General features: G+C 47.3%; 1 protein-coding gene across 3 annotated transcripts in view; it reads right to left on the reverse strand.

Annotated features, from left to right (window-relative positions):
- Positions 1-23,093, reverse strand: part of LOC137631126 (N-chimaerin-like) — a 101,092-nt gene that overhangs the window by 37,491 nt on the left and 40,508 nt on the right. Inside the window, exon 3 of one of the 3 annotated variants that reach the window (XM_068362784.1) lies at positions 13,630-13,836. The exons of 1 other annotated variant lie outside the window; for it this stretch is intronic. In XM_068362784.1, the coding sequence (XP_068218885.1) occupies positions 13,630-13,654 (25 nt within the window). In that variant the 5' untranslated portion in view covers positions 13,655-13,836. Of the gene's footprint in view, positions 1-13,629; positions 13,837-14,745; positions 14,843-23,093 lie in introns of those variants that run through there. One more of the 3 variants, XM_068362785.1, reaches the window with a different exon arrangement.

Here is a 23,093-nt window from a genome sequence, read left to right on the forward strand (position 1 = left end):
GAACATTCCCCCCCCCCCCCTTTCCTTTGACGAGTCCGAGAACAGCATCAAGAATGTGGGGAAAGGACGAGAATATCTACTACCATCAAGAGGCTCCATAGGTCAACACCCATTGCAGGTCTAATAGTTCCGCTGGTCCCATAGGGGCCAGGAAGTCCGGTTAAACGTTGCCTGAAGCCACCAGAACTTGGACCGCCCCACATGGAACTTATCCTGAGGCGACCGTTCGGACTATAGACGGGTCAATGAGGAAAGGAGAACTAGGAAACGTTCCAAGGTAGGGCTGAAAGCTCTGCTTGACTGAGAACAGGTACTGCGACTCTCCTCAGTCTTGCCACAGTCAACTGAAAGGAAGGCTCGGAGGATGTGGTAACAGAATCTGGCGTCCCCAGGTGGTCACCCATCCAAGTACCGACCAGAACCGACGTTGCTTAACCTCGCTGGATGGACGAGAAGCGAGGTTTCCAATGTGGTAAGGCCGTTGACTCAATATCATGGCCAGATACTCCAGATGTTGAGGCAGAAGAAGAGAAGGCTCCAAACAAAATACCATGAACCCACACTCATGGTAAGCATCCGGAAGCTTGTCCCGGCGCTGAAGAAGGTCGAACCCGAGCCTACCGGAGTTGACCAGCCCACCAAACAGCAGAGGAGGCGGAAGGCTGCACCTGAGCGGCCATGAGGAAGGCAGGGAGAGTTCTCTGGGGAAAAAAACCTGCTATGCCACGGCGGGATAGCCACACTGCATCATAAGCAGGAATACTTGCAGTCTACGCTGAATTCGACGAGCTCCCTGGAAGATGGATGGAATGGAAACTGAAAGTACCCGTCCTTCCGATCCAGGGTTTAAGGAGTCCTATCGCCTCGTTACCAGTCTGATCGATTCTGCTGTTCTACACTGGCCGAAGTTTGTTCGACAAACTTGATCAGGGCTGAGAGGTCGACTACGGAACTCCCCTCTCAGATCCTTCCTTACAAGAAAGGATCGACTGAAGAGGCCGGGGGTGAAGCCGTTGATGATCCTATGGAAGACCTTCGCCTAAGGTATGGATCATTCTGCCCAACCGGGCAACTCTTGCTGACGCTATGGCATAGAGGTTCAGAGACACTGAATTCGCTGACAGAGACGGCAGGCGCGATATCCTTGGCTGATCACAGAGATTGTGCGGGAATGGGCATCGGGAAGCTGTCATTCGGATGAGTAACCTTAAGCATCCTCCCAGCGAAAAACCTGCAATCCTAGAGTTCGTGAACTCTGCCGCTCCTTTTAGGACTACGCCCCCCCGGGGAAGCCTCCCGTGCCATCTGTTCCTGACAGGAGGAAACTGCAATTGGACACCTTGTCCCCGTTGTCGTAGCCGATAACTTAGGCCGACGTGGTTGAAACAAAAGGGCGCTGGAGCCCTGCAGAGTCTGGAAGAAAGCGCCTTGGAGGAGTGAAAACGGAAGTCAATTTCCTCCGCACAGCCGCTGTCTAAGTCTCTGTCCTTGGGCACAAACAAACTCTTCTCAAGGATGGGAGGGTGCCTGAGGTTGTCGACCTCCACAGATGAGACACCCGAAGGAAGTCCTCAGTCAGCGCGTCCAGATGGTACAACATCGAGCTTGTCCGCAAGTTAGATACTTAACGACGAAAGGCCAAGGTGCCTGAGGCCGAGAGGAGGAAAGTACCCATGATCTTCCTGTAGTTTCCTTGAACCAAACCTCGGGCCGTAACCGAGGAGGGAAAGGACCTGGTAAGCCCCCAGAGGAAGGGGTAAGCAGTCACCCCTTGGCCGATGGAGAAATCTCGAACGGAAAGCCCCCCCGCCAAAAATCCTTCCAGGGAATGACGGGGAAGGGCTAACCCAGGTTCTGGAAAGAGGAGTGTTGCTCAGACCTCCCTCAAGTTTCTTCCTATTCTTGCAAGTGTCATGCTCTGCGTTTACGGGGTGAGGCCGTGTTCTGGAAATGCGCTCCAGAAGAACACGCCAGGCTGGCCATGCTGCGAAAACCCCAATGGGAATCGTGGTCGCAATCGCCCTGGAGCTCGCGCGATGGTAATTCAAAGATTTGTGCGTGGGGGAACGTGGAAGCGCCCATGCGCGGTCACGCAGGAACGCAAACGAAGGTGAGCGAAGGAGCGCAGAAGGAGGAGGAGCGTGGTAGGAAGGGCGAGAGGTGGTGGTCCGCGAGCGATAACCCATAGACGAGCAATGGATACTGCAAGAATTAAGCCGACGTTCGTGCGAAGAAACACTGTAGGTTCGAGCGATGGAACACCGTCGGTTCGCGCGACGGAACACCGTCGGTTCGCGCGACGGAACACCGTCGGTTCGCGCGACGGAACACCGTCGGTTCGCGCGACGGAACACCGTCGGTTCGCGCGACGGAACACCGTCGGTTCGCACGACGGAACACCGTCCGTCCGTGCGATGGAATACCGTTGGTTCGCGCGCAGGCGAACATTGGAGAGCATGCGTGTGGGCGTGCATGCGAATGATCGCGCGGGCGCGCAGGGAAGCGGTCGCGCGGGGCGCGCAGGCGAACGGTCGCGCGGGCGCGCAAGCGAACGGTCGCAAGGGTGGGCAGGTGAATGAGCGCGAGTCCGAGGCGGCGAACGCAAGCGTTAGCGCGATGGCGAGGAAACGCGCTGCTGCGTGGGCGAGGAAGACCGCTGGCGATATGGATAAACAGGCGATCGGTGGTGAGCTGGTGAGCGCTAACGCGCAGGTTAGCGATGGCGCGTTGTGGCAAGTCGACGCGTTGGCGAGCGATGGCGAGCAGCATGCGCAGGTGAGCGATCGTGCGATGGCGATCAGCATGAGCAGGAGGGCGATCGCGCGATGGCGAGCAGCATGCGCAGGGGGGCGATCGCGCGATGGCGAGCAGCATCCGCAGGTGGGCGATCGCGCGATGGCGAGCAGCATCCGCAGGTGGGCGATCGCGCGATGGCGAGCAGCATCCGCAGGTGGGCGATCGCGCGATGGCGAGCAGCATCCGCAGGTGGGCGATCGCGCGATGGCGAGCAGCATCCGCAGGTGGGCGATCGCGCGATGGCGAGCAGCATCCACAGGTGGGCGATGGCGAGCTAGTAGCTGGCGAACCATGTTCCTTCAGAAGCGTTGGAGAACGTTGGTGCGCCGGCTGTAACACACGCGGGCGATCCGGAGATCGCCGAGAGACGGGTGATCGCTGACGTGTAGAACGCTGTTGAATAGGCGATACTAAAATCGCCTGTGCGCGCTGGCGAGCAGGTGAACGCTGGCGAGCAGGTGATCGCTGGCGAGCTGATGATCGCTGACGAGCAGAAGGCAACTCGTGGAAGCCTGCGCATAGAAGAAGAGTCCTTGACCCAGACCTGAACCGAAGTTCTAGATCGCGAGGGCGAACGTGGGCGCACAGGGCGCGTAACAGGAACCAACAGGAACACCAGGGATGATCATCATGAGAGCGCTGACGAACAGGAGAGCGCTGTCGATCAGGAAGCGCTGATGAGCAGAAGAGCGCCTGTGCGCTAACGCTGAGCAAGAGCAGGAGAGAACACAGCAGAAGAGCGCGCAGGGGAACCCTGACACGCAAGGGAAGAACCCCCGTGGGAGGCAACCCTTTGTCCCGAAGGGAACGTTGTCCGTCGGGAGACAGATGTCCATCGGAGGACCGTTGCCTGTCCGCTGGGAGACTGATGTCCGTTGGAAGACCGTTGTCCGTCGGGAAGACCGTTGCCCGTCGGGAAGACGAGATCAGACTGCTGTCCATCTGCACCAAGGCAGAAGATCTAGAAGAAGGAGTTGTAGGCTGCAAACAGAGATTCAAAAAGGCGCCTCTTAGCACCCTTATAGGGGGATGAGAGGCCCTTACGACGAGGCGGACGGTGGGCCTTACGGCGAAGGAGGCCAACAGCAACAGCAGCAGAAGAATCCTCCGAAGAGGAGTCTCTATGAGTGTACTCTCTCGCGAACGAAAGAGAAACACTTCGTAGAAGAGACTGGTCAGCCAGTGACCTAAAAGGAGCAATCCTCCGAAGAGAGGCTCCTGCAGTTGCCCAGCCCCTTGAGCGAAACTGCAGGTGTGACTGCTCAGCACCAAGAGCATAGTCGCATGAAAAAAAGGGAAGAGAAGAACCCCCCAAAAGGGGAAAAACTCAAGCCTGGACAGGAAAAACTTCCCTCGGAAGGAAAGTTACCCGCTCAAGGAGGCAAGCCTCCTGAGAGTTCTAAAATGAACTGGAGAGCTGTCCGTCGTCACGGGAGTACTTCCAGTAGAAGGAGACACGCCCCTGACAAAAATACAAGGGGGGAGGCAGCAACAGCCGAATCCCCAGGCCTCAACAAGACAGCTCACACCGTTGCCATATTACAGAAACGAACTAGATCGGTAACTGTAAAAAAATAAAACAAAAATCATTAGTACACATTCATTCCCCCGGGAAGGCTCCGAAGAGGAATCCCGAGGGAAAGGAAACAAGAATTACACAACAGGCACGTGCCCTTACAACCACTTACACTCACGGAAGGAGAGCTGTAACCAAAACAGAATTATAACAATTATAATTATGAAACTATGTAATTATGTAATTTAAAAATGAATGAACACTAAAGAAAGAACGAAACCTCGAAAGGAATCGTTCTACAGGCTGAAAAATTAACAACCACAATTAGATTCATAAACTAATTGAGACAAACGTACGGCGTAGCAACCCCCCTACACGGAAAGGAAGCTACAAGGGCGTAGTAACACGTAGTAAAAGGGTGAACGACCTCAAGAGAGAGAGAGAGAGAGAAAGACATAAGTCAAACTCGATCGCCACCCATAAAATTACGCCGTGGTGGCCTAACTGCCGAGGACTCCACGTAGATATCGTACACTACACACACAACTCTGAAAAGGAAACTTACTGATTTCTATACTCAAATATATATACAAACATGAAAACATGTTTACATATATATTGAGTAAATGAAAAGTAAGCGATTAAGTAAAGACAAAACAAACAATGGCTGCCAAGAGAGGACCAAGACAGAGACGTCTGTCACAGTCCGAGCCAAAAGTGAAAGTGAGCATTCATCTGTGTGTGAGGGGGGGAGGGGTAGCTAGCTACCACTCCCCTACCCCCCCGCTAACTAGCGCGAGGGTAATACACCCTCGTTAAATTCTAATGGCTCGCCATTTCAGCTGCGCTAAAAGGTAAACCCAATGTAAATAGCGTGGTTTGTATTTCGGTTACGGAACAAATGTTATTTACATGTCATGAATAGGGGTGGTTATCAAGACAAACAACCTAGCTTGCCCCTAATCGCAAAGCCATACCTTACACAAATAAAGAATTAATTTTACAAGTTTTATTAAAGACAGTATAACAGGATGGGACAAATATTTGAAGCAACCCAAAAAGCAAAGTACTGTAAAAGGACAGTTTAGGTTAAAAGAATCAGAGTGTAAAGTTGTGCTACATGCAGACTTTATGTTTCAGTTGATGTTTGAGGTTGAAGATGACTGTTGATACATGCACACTTTGTTTCAGTTGATGTTGATGATGAAAATATATGTGAAGGAAAACAATAAAATTTACACTATCCCTCTTGAGGGTTGGCCACACAGTTTCACATTAGATCCTTCTCTAAGTACAACTCTCTTCTTTGTCGAAACATTCACCAAATATTCCTTATACCTTCTACTATTTCCTCACACATCTAATAAGATTAAGCATGCTAAACCAGACACTCTCCTTTAAATAGGTAACTAGCATATGTTCAGAGGCTATTTTCCCATGTAGTAAGGGTAAAGGAGACTCTCTAGCTATGATAAGCAGCTTGTCTAGGAGAGAGGGACAATGAAATCAAACTAGTGTTCTCCAGCCTCAGATAAAACTAGTCTCTATAGTATGGCCTTCCACTGCCTTGGGTTAAGTTTTCTTGCTTTAGGATTTGTAGATTTATGTATTTAAGGCTATGTAGCCCAGAACTGGGGCATGAGGCCATTCAAGAGATTTAAAGTACACTAAAAAATCTTTCTACCAATTTGATCTTCCCCTTGTTTTTTTCTTTAATATTGCATTGTTTAAAGGCTTAAAGACTGCTCATGAATGACAGAGGTAAGGGACAGTGACATGGCCCTATTGAGCAGGACAATGCCCTTGAGACTGACCATATATACATATGATCAGCAACCAAGCCCCCTCTCCACCCAAGCTAGGACCAAGGAGGGCCACGCAATGGCTGCTGATGACTCAGCAGATAGAACTATGGGCTCTCCCAAAACCCAATCCTTTACTTACAAGGATGGTAAGGATGCAGTGACCAAAGAAACTAACGCGTTTGAGCAGGACTCGAACCCCAGTCTGGCATTCTCCAGTCACAGACGTTACCACATTGGCCACCACATGATAAAGGATGTCTGGTGATTTAACAAACAGTTCCTTTTCCTTATCTTTCTTCTTATCTTTATCTTTGATTTTCATTTTTTTTTAAATCACTGCAGTAATGTCCTCTGTACATGTTATATTTATATTAATATCACAAATTTTAAGTAATTTGTATTTTTCCTAACAGTACTTACCTCAAATTACTTTCTTAGGAGTATCTGGGATCTCCTCCCTAACCGACCAAGAATTTTGCACAGTTCCCCTATCTCCGTTTTCCCTTGTCGGGTCCCTCCGTGGCGGATGGATACGTGCCCTGAGGCGACCCGGGGCCAGCGCGCGTGGGTGCGGTACTAGTTCTTTGTCACCAGTAAGCATATGTGTTCTACTTCAAACTCTTGTAAGTCACCCGGGGAAGGATGGGTGGGCAATAACCCGAAAGTAGTTTGAGGTAAGTACTGTTAGGAAAAATACAAATTACTTAAAATTTGTGATTTGTTCCAACACGGAGTACTTACTTCGAACTACTTTCTAAGGCGACTTACACTTTAGGAGGCGGGGGTGGACTTACAGGCCGGAAGACCCACCACTACCATACCAGGACACGGGCCCTAGATAGGAGCTAGGTCCAGACGACACAAGGAACAGGGTAGGAGAGTCAGGGGAAGCACGCAAAAGTCTACTTGTATGTGTAACTCACCTTTATGCATAATCCGGACATGGGCTTCCACAACATCCATCTCTCACATGGAAGGAGGGAAGGAAAGGGACAAAGGGTAGCAAGGAAAGGGGAGCAAGGAGGAAACTTGTGTCGCTTGCAATTACTTCCCTCGGGCCACCCCGGGCCTTTAGCCCTAAACTTGTTGCAGGGCGGAAATAACTGGCCCAATGGAGAAGGCGTCCAGGGACTTCCTCGTGCAGTCTTTCAGGTAGTGGGCCGTAAAGGTGGACTGCCTGGACCATGTGCCTGCTCGCATGATTTGGCCTTCTGCCATGTTGCTGTCAAATGCCAAAGAAGTGCTAAGACCCCTAATATCATGGGGCCGCGGGGTACCCGGGATTGCAGATCCCTCACTGGCGTAAGTTCTCTTGATGACTTGCCGAAGCCAGAAGGAGATCGTGTTCTTTGACACTGCCTTCTTTACTGGGCCTGAGGAGACACAGAGACTTTTGATGCCTGGCCGGAGTCTGGCTGTCCTGCTAAGGTATTTCCTGACTGTTCTCACAGGGCACAGGAGCAAGTCTTCCGGGTTGTCCGAGTGAGGGATCGCCGGGACCGAGAACCCCTCGAACCTCGGGTCTGCAATGACCGGGTTCTCTGTTTTGGCCACAAATTCAGGCAGAAACTTAAAGTACAGGTCCTTCCACCCTTTTGAGTACGAAACCTCGAATGACAAGCCGTGGAGCTCACTCACGCACTTGGCCGAGGCCAGAGCCAGCAAGAACACTGTCTTGAGGGTGAGGTCTTTATCTAGGATATCCTTGAAGGGTTCGAAGGGAGGCCTTGTCAGAACCTTGAGAACCTTGGCCACGTCCCATTGTGGGACCCGAGAGGCGCGGGGGGAACAAGACTGCTCGAAACTTCTGATGAGCATGGAAATCTGGCGAGATGCCCCCAGATCGATGCCTCTGAGTTGAAAGACCTGCCCCAGGGCCGCTTGGACCCTCTTGATGGCTGGAATGGAGACCCCCAGGTCTTCCCTCAGGTGGACCAAGAAGTCTGCAATCTTGTGGCCTGATGCATCCAGAGGCCTCAGATTCTGCGTGGCACACAACTTCACAAACGTGGCTCACTTGGCCTGGTACACCACGCTCGAGGACTTCCGAAGATACCCTGACATCCTTGAAGCTGTCTTCTCCAAGTATCCTTCTTTCCTTAATAGACGCTTGATAACCTCAACGCGTGTAGCTGGAGGCACATAGGGTTTTCGTGAAACCTCCGAAAGTGGGGCTGGTGCAGCAGATCTTCCCTTATTGGTAGGGGCCACGGAGGAAGGATGGCCAGGTTCTGTAGATCCGCGAACCACTCCCTCTCCGGCCACCAGGGCGCTACCAAAGTCATCATTGTAGCCCTTGATTGTCTGAGTCTGTTGAGCACCTGCCTGAGAATCCCGAAGGGAGGAAAGGCATACACGTCGAGTCCATCCCAAGAGTGCTGGAAGGCGTCCTCGAATGCTGCTCCCGGGTCTGGCACAGGAGAACAGAACACGGGGAGCTGTGTGTTGAGACTTGTGGTGAACAGGTCTATCACCGGTGAGCCCCACAACTGTAGGACCTTCTGGGCCACTTGTGGGTGTAGGGACCACTCCGACCCCACTACTTACCATGCTCTGCTGAGGCCGTCGGCTAGAACGTTTGTTTTCCCCGGAATGAACCTGGTTGTGAGAATGATGTGTTTCCTCTCGCCCCATTCCAGGATCCGAGCCGTGAAATCGCACAGCTCCCATGACCTCAAACCTCCTTGTTACTTTATGTAGGCCACCACGGTGGCGTTGTCGCACATGGGGGCTATTGTATTTCCCTGTAGGCGATGGGCGAATATTGCGAGTGCCTTTTGAACAGCCAGGAGCTCGAGCAGGTTTATGTGGAGGAGTTTCTCCTTCGGGGACCACTTTCCCTCTGCTGTCTCTTCGAGCAGATGGGCTCCCCACCCCTCCTTTGACGCGTCCGTGAAGAGCAACATCTCTGGAGGAGCGGACGCGAACGGCACTCGTCGTAGGGTGTTCGCCCTGTCGGACCACCAGAGGAGCATGTTTCTGGTGGCTGGAGTCATCATGAGTAAGGACTGAGGTGGGTCTCCCGGTGACCAAAGGTCCTTCAGATTCCACTGGACCGGCCTCAGCTTGAGCCTCCCCTGAGGAACTAGCTTCTCTAGCGCGACCAGGTGGTCCACGAGTCTCTGCCAATCCTTGGCTCTCATTGGTGCATTTGTTAGGAATGGACGCATTATATAGTCCAAATTGTCCTGCCTCTCTTGAGAGGGGAATGCCCTTGCTATTTGGGAGTCCAGGACCATCCCTAGGTACGTCATCCTGGTGGTGGGGACCAGCTGGGACTTCTCTAGATTGATGGTAACCCCCAGTTCCCTGCAGAACTGTAACAGCTTTGCCCCCTGCTCCTTTAAGGCTGCCTCTGAGGCTGAAAGCAGCAACCAGCCGTCGAGATACCTGATCAGCCTGATGCCCTGCTTGTGTGCCCAGGCTGATACTACGGTGAATACCCTCGTGAACACCTGAGGAGCCGTTGACAGGCCAAAGCAGAGGGTCCTGAACTGTAGAGACTGGGTTCCCCACTCCATCCTGAGGAACTTCCTGCTGGAGGGGTATACGGGGATCTGAAAGTAGGAGTCCATGAGGTCCAGGGACATCATGAAATCCCCTTCCCTCAAGGCTGCCAGTACCGACTTCGGCGTGTCCATCTTGAAGGACGTCTTCTTGATAAACTTGTTCAGGGCCGAGAGGTCGATGACTGGTCTCCAACCCCCAGGAGCTTTCTCCACCAGGAAGAGCCTGCTGTAGAACCCCGGGGACGATTCCTGGACGGGTTGCAGTGCCCCTTTGTCCAACATGGCCGACACCTCCTGCTGCAAGGCTGCTCTCTTCATGTGATCCTTGGGGGCCAGCCACTCTGCCCGATGCTCGGGAATCAGAGGGGGAGGCTCTGTCAGGATGGGAATCCTGTATCCCTCCTTGAGTACTGCCACAGTCCATGGGTCCACACCGTTGTCTTGCCATGCTTGCCAATGTGATTTGAGGCGTCCCCCCACCTGTGGCGTGGGAAGGTGTAGGGGGCCTCTCTTCCTATCTCCTTCTGGGGAGACAGTTTGACCGACCTCCTCAAGAGCCCAAGTATTTTTGTCTAAAGGAGGCCTGTGCTGGGGCACCATCTCTGCGGGAGGGCCACGAGGACTGATGCCAGGAAGGGGAGGGGGCCTCCTGTCAAGCTGGTGGCGTAGGCGGGTAGGCCCCGTCCACAGATGGTCTTCTATGTGGAGGGCGTCTTGCTGCTGGCTGCCTAGGCTCAGCCGAGTCTTTCAGTTTCCCCACTCTTTCCATGGTTTCTGCTACCGTCTGTAGGGGGAACAGGGTCTCACCCCACACTGGAGCATTCCTCAGGAATTTGGCCTCACGTTTGGGGAGTCTACGTAGGAGCCTGTTAAGCACCGTATCTCTCCTCCTTAAGATACAGTTTGCTGTCTAAGTCAAAGACTGGAACGTTAAGAACTTCATGGCTTTGCCCTCCGAACGTATGAGCTCATGCAATAGAGCTTGATTCTCCGGCACCGAGAGATCGTGGGAGAATTGAAAACCTGCTAAGGTGCATGCCCACCAGTCCAACCAGGAGGCCACATTGATGATGTCCTGCGACATGTCCTCCATCATAGTGGCCTCCGCCTGAGAGAAGACCACTGGGGCGGTAAGGATCCTGTCGTCTCCACTGCCTTGGCTCAGAGCCGCGACGGCTTCTTCCATAGTCCGAGGCCCCGCAGGCAGTCCGTCTGGCACATAAAATTTCTTCTGGGTCCTCAGTCCAGGCAGGAGCTTGAAGGACCCTTGGGCCGTGAGGGAATTCTTATGCCCCGAGACAAACTGGTCGACGTGGTCCATGCCCAGGGACACGTTTGGAGCCACTGGTAAGGTCAAGGATGGTTTCTGCTGTATCGGGTTGTCTACCATCCTACCCAAACCCGAAAGCCAGGCCTGCTCTGAGAACGGTTTGGGCTCATCTAGCCTGTGGTGGTGCCGAATCAGTGCCAATACTTTCCTGTAAGAGGATACTTCATCAGGCGAACATTCTCCCATATCAACTAAGCCCGCTACCACTTGATCCTCTGTGTCGGCTGTATCCTCAATCACGGATGGATCCGTGGGGGCGTCCGTATCCCTGACATCCAACCAGCTCGATGGAGTGGCTGCCTCCATCACGGATGGAGCCCTCGAGGAGGAGGCAGCCGTCATGGGTCTACCCCCTCCCGGAGGAATCCGTGGAGAGTGACTGCCCTGCTGTGCCAGCGGCTGCATCCGATGCTTGGATGGAGCCGGTGAGACTTTGGGTGTGGGAACAATGCTGCTGGGCTGAGCCAGCGGCTGCCTCCGCTAAACGGATGGAACTGGTGACTTGCAAGGGAAAGTTAGTGTGTGCCAATGGCTGCATCCGAAGCGTGGACGGAGCCGAAGAGACACTGGGCAAGGGCATGGAAGCAGGTCCAGCAGCCGCCGAGGCAGGCACTGGAGTGGCAAGAGCCCTGTTCGACCAGCGAGGGGGGAAAACTACCTTACCTATTTTTGCCCTCTTCTTTCTAGAACTCTTCTTCTTCTTGCTCTTCCTCTTTGCAACTTTGGCCTTCTTCCTAGAGGGGCCTGAGTTCGAGCTCGACTTCTTTTTCTTTTTCCTCATCTCCCGGTCACTGGAGTCTTCCGACGATGAAGAGCTGGAGGATGTGGTAACTTCCAAGGAAGACGAAGAAGAAGAGGAGCTATCCGAGGCCTCTGAATCCTCTGCCACCAACATGGGGGCTTGCAATTGTGCTACAGGGATGACGGGTTGCATGAAATCAGGCGGTAGCGCAACGGAAGGCGCCGGGGGCTTGAGTAGTGACCCACGTGCGGCAAACCAGCCAGAAAACTCTTCTTCTTGCCGCATGGGTGACCTGAAGGGCATCCTTGGCGCCGTCCACAAAATGGAGTCGGGGTCTGAAGAGCACGTGGCTCGTCTTTTTCTGTCTTGATCGCCTCCTGAAACCGTTGTACTGTACCTGAAAAGCACTGCCACAATGGAGGGGAAGGAGCTGGTGTTCCTGAGCTCCCCCACACCGGGTCCTCACTCGAGACGGGTCCTGCGGGCACCAGAACCTCGTCTACAGAAAGCACTTCTGTCACAACAGCAGACTCCACACTCCTCTGCGTAGGCACAATGCAATTAGATTTGTTAAAATCAGACTCATGGGGAACCACTCTCCGAAGGAGCTGAAGGAGACGTTAACAGCGAACCGAGACCAGTCTTCCTCGGCGACCGCTTCAATGCCTTCTTCTTTGTACCGAATAATGTCCACTGAAGTTCCAGCCAGGACGCACACTCCGGACACGTGGAAGAGGGCGAGCACACTCTGCTCCGACACGTGGAGCACAAAGTATGCGGATCGATATTCAACTTAGAGAGCCATGCCCCGCATGACTTACCGGCCTTGGGCCCGGGACAATGATGTTGGGATTCCATAAGGGAAATCACAAGCAACACAAGTAACACAAGGAAAGGATATGAACGGGAAAACACAAGGGAACACGTGGAACACAATGGTGGGTCGGACGGGATGTGAGAGAGTGGCAAGATGTTATCTACGCCACGACCAGATGCTTACTGGCGACAAAGACCTGGTAGCGCACCCACGGGCGCTGGCCCCGCGTCGCCTCAGGGCACGTATCCATCCGCCACGGAGGGACCCGACAAGGGAAAACGGAGATAAGGGGAACTGCGCAAAATTCTTGGTCGGTTAGGGAGGAGATCCCAGATACTACTAAGAAAGTAGTTCGAGGTAAGTACTCTGTGTTGGAACAAACCATTTTGTAATCAGCCTTTTATAATATATTCTGTACAGTACTATTGTTTCTTTTTCTGTGCTGGGGTACTTTCCCATGCAGGCGCCTATGGCTTGTAGCATTCGGCTTTTCCAACAAGAGTTGCAGTTTAGCATGTAACAATCATTAAAACAATAATACACAAGCAAAGGAAAACCAGTTGAGAAACCTACAGCTACATAGAAACAGGTGAAAAAAAAGTAACCCCCAAGTGAAATACAATTACACAGGAGAAGAATACGATCTAACACCACCTGCTGTATCTATTATAATACGATCAAAGATAAGTACCGCGATCGCAACCCTGGAGAGGGGGATCTCTCAATACGTACCTAGGCTAGCAAAAACATACAGTACAATAATTTAGTTTTATATGTAAAATACAATTCAAATGCTAAGCTTAATAAGAGAAATAATTTCTTTGATAAGAACTCTCCTCTAGACTCAAATTTCAGATAGAAGAGACTTGAATTCATTACATATATATATGAGAGAGAGAGAGAGAGAGAGAGAGAGAGAGAGAGAGAGAGAGAGAGGAGAGAGAGAGAGAGAGAGAGAGAGAGAGAGAGAGAGAGAGAAATACTTGACCTTTTGGAAGACAAAAAATATTTACAAAACTTTCCTAGAAGACTGGAAAGAAATAACCTTACTATAAAGGTCAATGTAAAAGTATATTATATACAAAACTTAAAATACTATTTTGTAAATACTCACAACTATCAACATAGAACACAACCATTTCTGAATTTTTCTCTTCACTGATGCTTCTTAGTGTGAAGAACAAAGACTACTGAACTACATGTTATAGTTCAGGGACACTAACATCCTGCATCATGATTTCAAGTATTGTATGGCTCCAATGAAACTTTCAGAACATTATCTTGAAACTTGATGCATGATAAGATTCAGGAACTGTAGTTTCTACCAATAAAAAAATAACCTTCCATTTTTAAGAAATATATCACAACAGTAACTACAATTTAACATAAAATACTGAAATTACTCTTTGTGATGTCAATTCTTAAGAGATAAGTCACAGGAAGCAGACGATGATAAAACATACATACATTGCATTGACTCATATTCCTACAATGTACTGAACTAAAGGAAATACCATATCTGAATACAGTATGTGAAGAATTTTTTCTCAATAAATATATTTTCTGCTATACTACTCTGATGATTAGGAGTCATTTACAACACAAATATCATCATCAAAATCATCTTGTCCTACCCATATTGATGCAAACAACACAAAAATATTAGATTATTATTACCCTTTCATAAAAAAAAAACCTTTGTTTCCAGTTAGATTGTTATAACTGATTGTAGTAGTGCATACCAAAGCAATTCAAGGAATATGAATATAAAATGTTTGAAGTACACAGGTATGCAATATTAATATCCACAATCAGATACATAATGATACACATTTAGTGTAACATGTATCTAATGATTTTAGTAACAATAAATCATAAAATATAATATCCATAGCATTGAATATAAGTAATAATGTATGTGTATTATAGAACATCCAAAGCTTTGATACAAATAGAGTATACTGTATTAAAATTACAGTAACCAAAGCCTTATACGCAAACATAGTTTAATTATATTACCTGTACTGTATTCAAAAGTCTTGAATGCAAATAAAGCCTTGGATGAGTAGATAGAATTTGGGTCATAAGACCCAACAATGAAGCAAGGGAGGTCAATTAGCACTGAAAGAGGTTAGACAACAAAAAAGAAAAAAGGAAGTAAACTAAAATAGAAAGATAACAAGTGCAAAAGGTTGAAGGGAGGGTGCATATATAATTTAACAATGCCTACAGCTCACTGATGCACTACCCTTCTGCCTAGTATACAAAGTGCTGTAAACTGTTGGCTAAATTCAAGACCATCAGGTAACACCTGCCTGATCGTGCAGTCATCGGCTACCTGGACAAAAAACAAAAAGAAGAGTCACCTTCACCAAGTATCATTAGTGATAACAGTAACAGTAGTTAATCTCCAAAGCATAGTTAATCTTGAGCTTCAATCATTCAAAGTTTCATGATTCAGCAATACAAAACAGTGTTTCTGAAGCAGTTTCATTAGAATACTTATCCTATGTTGAAATATTAGAGCAGTACCTTCCTCTCCTGGATAGAAATGTAACATCCAAGTTTCTTTAATGACAGCTTTTGTAAATACTACGCATGTCTTTGCTTTGAATAACCACAGTTCATTCTTACTGACTTCTCTTGGAGCAAGCCTTTTCCAGTATTTTGGTAAATTAAGACTTTTTTTATTATCTCCAGTGTGAAGTATAAAGTGCATCAGTGTTACGGTTAATACACTTTACTGCAGTTTCTTTCAAAAGATTTATTACTTTTAGGCATCTTACATTCTATCTTCAATCTTTCTTATCTATAAGCAGTATAGCATTAAAACCTGTTATCTGTAAAGTCTTACTTTCCTAATCTTCATATGAGACCAGAATGGAGATTACAGTATCTCCGCTCTTGAAGGATATGACCAACGATATAATTCCTCCTTCTTAATGGGATAGTTGACATTTCTTTACCTTTATCCATTTGTGCTTGTCGGCCACTGACACTTTCAACACTCGCTTGGAGTGACTGATAGGTGCTCCTCTTTCAATCAGGGAAGACAGTTACATGCTGCAATTATGGAGGGCTTACTTTTTAACTGTTAATCAAGCAGTTGAATCTGTCCTCTCAAGAGGAAGGACCGCAATGAACTTCAAAAAGATTCATTGAAACAATTTCTTCACTATTATCTAGACAGCAAAATCATCCGTTAGTACTGTATTAGGCATCTAATAAGCAAACCAGGACTGACTGTTGCGTATTGACTATCTTTACTAGAGGCAAAAGCCTCCAAGTCACTTATATAGGAGCCACATGTGCTTCAGTGAAATGAATGTCCTCCCCACCTACATGGTTATACTGTACACTCCCTTTTCCATTTTATTACAGGGACAAATTTGGCGTTGGTAGTGGGTGCTACTTGATAAAAGACTTCAGGTCTGTCCATTAAATAGGAGGCATTGTATTGTGGATCTTGGCTTCCATTATTCCAATCAGCACCCAGAAATGTAATTGAACTGGGGAAGATGTCTATATCTCTTACAGAAACTGGCCTTTACTAATGTGAGAGGGACACAGGATCCTGTGCCAGAGTTTGATATTTACATGAACACTTACTCCACCAAGAACTTTCACATGGAGATAGAACCGCACATCTGCACTTCTTGATTATGCATTTATTATGCCTCTTATTCAGCTCTTCTACTACAGTAGAGGATGCCAAAGTCAAAAGATTCCTTAGAGAAAATCTATGAGTCACTGCTGCAGGAACAGCAGCAGCAGTTTGATCCTTTCCTGAAGCAGGAACTCTGGCAGAAGCAGCAAAGCAACAAGAGAGGTGCTTTTAGACAAGATTATAGAAGAAAAAAAAAAAAAAAGAGGCTCACCTGGCATGCCTAGAGATAGCCACAGCATCATCAGCGATTCGATTTGGGGGAATCTAACTGGAATGTAGGAAATTGGTTTGATATCATAGGGATGGCAGGTACCAATGGCTGACTGAAGACTGTATGTGAGACATCCATCTAGAGTGAGCAATGCAAATCAAAGACAAAAAAGGCATCAGTTGTCCACTGTCCTCAACGTGCAGCCATCCCGAAAAAGACAAATCCGCTAGGAAGGGGACAATTACAGAACTATTCAAACTAGAGGAAGACAGAGTCTCAACAGAGAACTGTGGCTTTAACAGTGAGAACAGAAAAGAAATGAAGTATATTAGTCTCCCATGACAAGTCTTCTTGCCCCTCTTCCAATGTTTGACCAACAAGTAGGGGACCAATTCATAGATTGATCCTATGATCACATCTGACCCTTACAAAAAATGAAATACTGTGAGCATCATAAGTGATATACAGTGAACCCTCGTTTATCGCGGTAGATAGGTTCCAGACGCGGCCGCGATAGGTGAAATTCCGCGAAGTAGTGACATCATATTTACCTATTTATTTAACATGTATATTCGGACTTTTAAAACCTTCCCTTGTACGTAGTACTGCTAACAAACCACCCTTTAATGTACAGAACACTTAATGCATGTACTACAGCACCCTAAACTAAAACAGGCACGAATATTAAAGGCGATTTTATATCATGCGTTTCCTAAACACGCCAAAAAGCATGATAAAAAATGGCAACCAATGTTTTGTTTACGTTTATCTCTGATTATAATGAAGAAACAAACGCATTTACACATCTGTGTATAGGTTAGTTTTTGCATTGATTATATTGATTATTCAGTACAGTATGTTGATTTGGTTATTACTAATGTTTTACCTTAATTTTTCTTAGGACTTCCAAATGAAATGTTTTTCTTTATGACGCTGCCTGAAACGACGGCGTCATAAAGTACGCTCAGTAAACAAACTAAGGAATTTAACGTGCATGATGAAAGTGATAAATAATGATATTACTGTACAGTAAAAGCTTTTATAAAATATGTTATTACAAATATTATTTACCGTATCTATATAAAATCATACATACGTAGCAAAGCAGGAAAACAATCTACCAGAGAGAGAGAGAGAGAGATAGAGAGAGAGAGAGAGAGAGAGAGAGAGAGAGGAGAAGAGAGAGATAGACGAGAGAGAGAGAGAGAGAGATTGTTTTACATACGTAAATGTAAATTTTAACAGAAAAAATAGCCCCATTTCATATAAAAAAGATTACAAATATTTTACTATTATCATATTACAGTAGTCTGTATAATACTGTAAAGTTCAGTACAGTATGTTGTTGTTATAGTCGTGGCGATGAAATTCTCACGAAACAAAAACACGCCATTTGATTACAACAGCTGATTCATTTCTCTCTCTCTCTCTCTCTCTCCTCTCTCTCTCTCTCTCTCTCTCTCTCTCTCTCTCTCTCTCTCTCTTCGTGTTATACAATACTTACATTTAGATGAAGAAACTAAAATTAGTTTTCTTAGTGTCAATTAAATACGAAACGAAAAAAATTAGGCCGAGTCTACATCCATTTCAATCATAGCTAAAAATACGGCATCCCAATTTCATCAGCAAACCACTATTTTTTGGGAAATATCATTTTATTCTAGAAAATTGCCACTCTTTAAATAGTTAATTGCACATTAAGAAAGCCTGTACTTTTGTTTTTAAATTTCGGGTGTGTTTTAAAAATCGAGTATTGTTGACTTCTTTTTGTTTTACTTTTGGCTGTGATTAGATCAGCTGTCATCTAGCTGCCGCTCTTGAGTGTGTACGAATACACTAACAAAGTATCGTTTTTACCATTTCTTAACTTATTCAAAACCGTCTACAGTATACAGTTGATATTACATAAGCACCAATGTGTTATAACCTATCAAATTTTTTTGTTTATTACATTTAAACCCCCCTCCATCTCTCTCTCTCTCTCTCTCTCTCTCTCTACCCTCTCTCTCTCTCTACCTATCTTTCTCTCTCTCTCTACCTATCTCTTTCTCTCTCTCTCTACCTATCTCTCTCTCTCTCTCTCTCTCTCTCTCTCTCTCTCTCTCTCTCTCTCTCTCTCTCTCTCTCTCTCTCTACCTCTCTCTCTTTACCTCTACCTCTCTCTCTCTCTCTCTGTGGGCTACTTTTCACTACCTCCCATTCCTTACCTCTCTCTATCTCTCTAACAAATGATATCTTTGTTGTTCCTCAAAGTCTCATTTATATTGAAAATCAGTCATGATTCAATTTTCCTTACTTTCTCCAATCTCGCACCATCGGTCACATCGCGGTATTTTCGATATTTCCGGAAAATCCGCGATATATGTATATACATGGGTTATGAAAAAAATCCGCGAAGTGGTGAATCCGCGATGGTCGAACCGCGAAGTAGCGAGGGTTCACTGTATAGTAGCCACACATACAAATATGCACTGTACTCCCACCTTGCACATCCACACTGTCTAGTTTCCATTTACAATAGGCCAAGCACAGAAAAACAATAAAGTAACAAAGGACATGAAAAGAAATTAACATTTATGAGCAATGGAGACATGTTAACAAGATATTTATTAAAAAAAAGTAATAGTACAAACAGGTAACTGGGTAAGCTTCGGCACACGCTCACTTACAACTACATTTTTACCCAGCTTTGATAACCAAGAACTATCTAGCTAGAGATTTTCTTATATAAAAGACAAAGGTTGTATTTTTGCATGAACAAATATTAATTTTCTTTATACATGTTTTCATCTTGAGGAATTGCATTACAGTAGTACTATGAAGCAGAAGACTAAATGAACTACAGACATCTAAAGATAAAAGCCGAGACCAAAAATGTTATTTTGATAATAAAATAAATTTTTGAACATACTTACCCGGTGATTATAATAGCTGCAGCTCTGCTGCTCGACAGAAAACACTACGGAAAAAATCCGCCAGCGATCGCTATGCAGGTAGGGGGTGTACTTCAACAGCGCCATCTGTCGTCCAGATACCCAGTACTCATTGTAAACAAAGAACTCAATTTTCTCCTCGGTCCACTGCGTCTCTATTGGGGAGGAAGGGAGGGTCCTTTAATTTATAATCACCGGGTAAGTATATTCAAAAATTTATTTTATTATCAAAATAACATTTTTCAATATTTAACTTAGCCGGTGATTATAATAGCTGATTCACACCCAGGGGGGGTGGGTAGAGACCAGCAATATATGTTTACATTATTATGAGCTAAGGATTTTTTATTTCATTTTAGAAGTTATCAAAATAACAAAAATAAAATAAATAGGTACCTGGTAAGGAAGTCGACTTGAACAATTACTCTGCCTTTTTAAGTACGTCTTCCTTACGGAGCCTCGCGATCCTCTTAGGATGCTGAGCGACCCCTAGGAGCTGAAGTATGAAGGGTTGCAACCCATACCACAGGACCTCATCAAAACCTCTAATCTAGGCGCTTCTCAAGAAAAGAATTTGACCACCCGCCAAATCAACCAGGATGCGAAAGGCTTCTTAGCCTTCCGGACAACCCAAAAACAACAATAAAAAACATTTCAAGAGAAAGATTAAAAAGGTTATGGAATTAGGGGATTGTAGTGGTTGAGCCCTCACCCACTACTGCACTCGTTGCTACGAATGGTCCCAGAGTGTAGCAGTTCTCGTAAAGAGACTGGACATCTTTAAGATAAAAAGACGCGAACACTGACTTGCTTCTCCAATAGGTTGCGTCCATTATACTTCGCAGAGATCTATTTTGTTTAAAGGCCACTGAAGTTGCGACAGCTCTAACTTCATGTGTCCTTACCTTCAGCAAAGCTTGGTCTTCCTCACTCAGATGTGAATGAGCTTCTCGTATTAACAGTCTGATAAAATAGGATAAAGCATTCTTTGACATAGGCAAAGATGGTTTCTTAACTGAACACCATAAAGCTTCTGACTGTCCTCGTAAAGGTTTAGTTCGTCTTAGATAGAACTTAAGAGCTCTCACAGGGCATAAGACTCTTTCTAGTTCATTTCCAACCATATTCGATAGGCTTGGAATATCGAACGATTTCGGCCAAGGACGAGAAGGTAGCTCGTTTTTGGCTAGAAAACCAAGTTGTAGAGAACATGTAGCCGTTTCAGATGAAAATCCGATGTTCCTGCTGAAGGCGTGAATCTCACTGACTCTTTTAGCTGTGGCTAAGCAAACCAGGAAAAGAGTCTTTAAGGTGAGATCTTTAAATGAGGCTGATTGAAGCGGCTCGAACCTTTCTGACATGAGGAATCTTAGTACCACGTCTAAATTCCAACCAGGTGTAGCCAAACAACGCTCCTTCGTGGTCTCAAAAGACTTAAGGAGGTCCTTTAGATCTTTATTGTTGGAAAGATCTAAGCCTCTGTGACGGAAGACTGATGCCAACATGCTTCTGTAACCCTTGATAGTGGGAGCTGAAAGAGATCGTTCTTTCCTCAGGTATAAAAGGAAGTCAGCTATTTGAGTTACAGAGGTACTGGTCGAGGATACAGATACTGACTTGCACCAGTTTCGGAAGACTTCCCACTTCGATTGGTAGACTCTAAGGGTGGATGTCCTCCTTGCTCTAGCAATCGCCCTGGCTGCCTCCTTCGAAAAGCCTCTAGCTCTCGAGAGTCTTTCGATAGTCTGAAGGCAGTCAGACGAAGAGCGTGGAGGCCTTGGTGTACCTTCTTTACATGTGGCTGACGTAGAAGGTCCACCCTTAGAGGAAGCGTTCTGGGAACGTCCACTAGCCATCGAAGTACCTCGGTGAACCATTCTCTCGCGGGCCAGAGGGGAGCAACTAACGTCAACCTTGTCCCTTCGTGAGAGGCGAACTTCTGCAGTACCTTGTTGACAATCTTGAACGGGGGGAATGCATATAGGTCTAGATGTGACCAATCTAGGAGAAAGGCATCTATATGAACTGCTGCTGGGTCCGGGATTGGTGAGCAATATATTGGGAGCCTCTTGATCATCGAGGTTGCGAAGAGATCTATGGTTGGCTGGCCCCATGTGGCCCAAAGTCTCTTGCACACATCCTTGTGTAGGGTCCATTCTGTTGGAATGATTTGTCCCTTTCGACTGAGGCAATCTGCCATGACATTCAAGCTGCCTTGGATGAACCTCGTTACAAGCGAAATGTTTAGACCTTTTGACCAGGTGAGGAGGTCCCTTGCGATCTCGTACAACGTCATAGAGTGGGTCCCTCCTTGCTTGGAGATGTACGCCAGAGCCGTGGTGTTGTCCGAGTTCACCTCCACCACTTTGCCTTGAAGGAGAGACTTGAAGCTTTTCAAGGCCAGATGAACTGCCAGTAGCTCCTTGCAGTTGATATGCATTGTCCTTTGACTCGAGTTCCAAGTTCCCGAACATTCCCGACCGTCTAATGTCGCGCCCCAGCCTGTGTCCGATGCGTCCGAGAAGAGAACGTGGTTGGGAGTCTGAACAGCCAGGGGCAGACCCTCTCTGAGGCTGATACTGTCCTTCCACCAAGTCAGGCAAGACTTCATCTTCTCGGAAATGGGGATCGAGACCGCTTCTAGCGTCTTGTCCTTTTTCCAGTAAACAGCTAGGTGATATTGAAGAGGACGGAGGTGTAGTCTTCCTAACGATACGAACTGTTCCAGGGATGATAGTGTCCCTATCAGACTCATCCACTGCCTGACTGAACACCGTTCCTTCTTCAGCATGTTCTGGATGCATAACTGGGCTTGGCTTGTTCTGGGGGCCGACGGAAAAGCCCGAAAAGCTAGACAGTGAATCTCCATCCCTAAATACACAATAGTTTGGGATGGGACCACTTGAGACTTTTCCATATTGACAAGGAGACCCAATTCCTTGGTCAGATCTAGAGTCCACTTTAGATCCTTCAGACAGCGACGACTGGAAGAAGCTCTTAGAAGCCAGTCGTCCAAATAGAGGGAGGCTCGGATGTCCGCTAAATGAAGGAATTTGGCTACATTCCTCATCAGCCTCGTAAACACAAGAGGAGCTGTGCTTAGGCCAAAGCACAGGGCTTGAAACTGGTAGACAACCTTTTCGTAAACAAATCTCAGAAAAGGTTGGGAGTCTGGGTGGATGGGGACGTGGAAGTATGCGTCCCTTAGGTCTAAAGAGACCATCCAGTCTTCCCTTCTGACCGCTGCTAGAACGGACTTTGTGGTCTCCATGGAGAACGTCTGCTTTGTGACAAAGACATTCAGCGCACTGAGGTCTAGCACCGGCCTCCACCCTCCTGTCTTCTTTGCCACTAAGAAGAGACGGTTGTAGAAGCCCGGGGTTTGATGGTCCAGGACTTTGACTACCGCTCCCTTTTCTAGTAAGAGAGACACCTCCTGTTTCAATGCTCGTCTCTTGTCTTCCTCTCTGTACCTGGGAGAGAGATCGATGGGAGACGTTGCTAGAGGGGGTTTTCGTACAAACGGGATCTTGTACCCCTCTCTGAGCAACTTCACAGATTGTGCATCTGCGCCTCTCTTCTCCCAGGTCTGCCAGAAGTTCTTGAGTCTGGCTCCCACTGCTGTCTGAAGAAGCTGGCAGTCAGACTCTGCCTTTAAAGGACTTGGTTCCTTTCTTCTTTCCACGTCTCCCTTCGGCACGAGCACCTCCTCTGCTGGAGGCTCTGCCACGAAAGGGCGGAATAAATCGGGACGCTGGAGTGTCCAT

Source organism: Palaemon carinicauda, chromosome 39, assembly GCF_036898095.1.
Source record: "Palaemon carinicauda isolate YSFRI2023 chromosome 39, ASM3689809v2, whole genome shotgun sequence".
Classification (NCBI taxonomy): domain Eukaryota; kingdom Metazoa; phylum Arthropoda; class Malacostraca; order Decapoda; family Palaemonidae; genus Palaemon; species Palaemon carinicauda.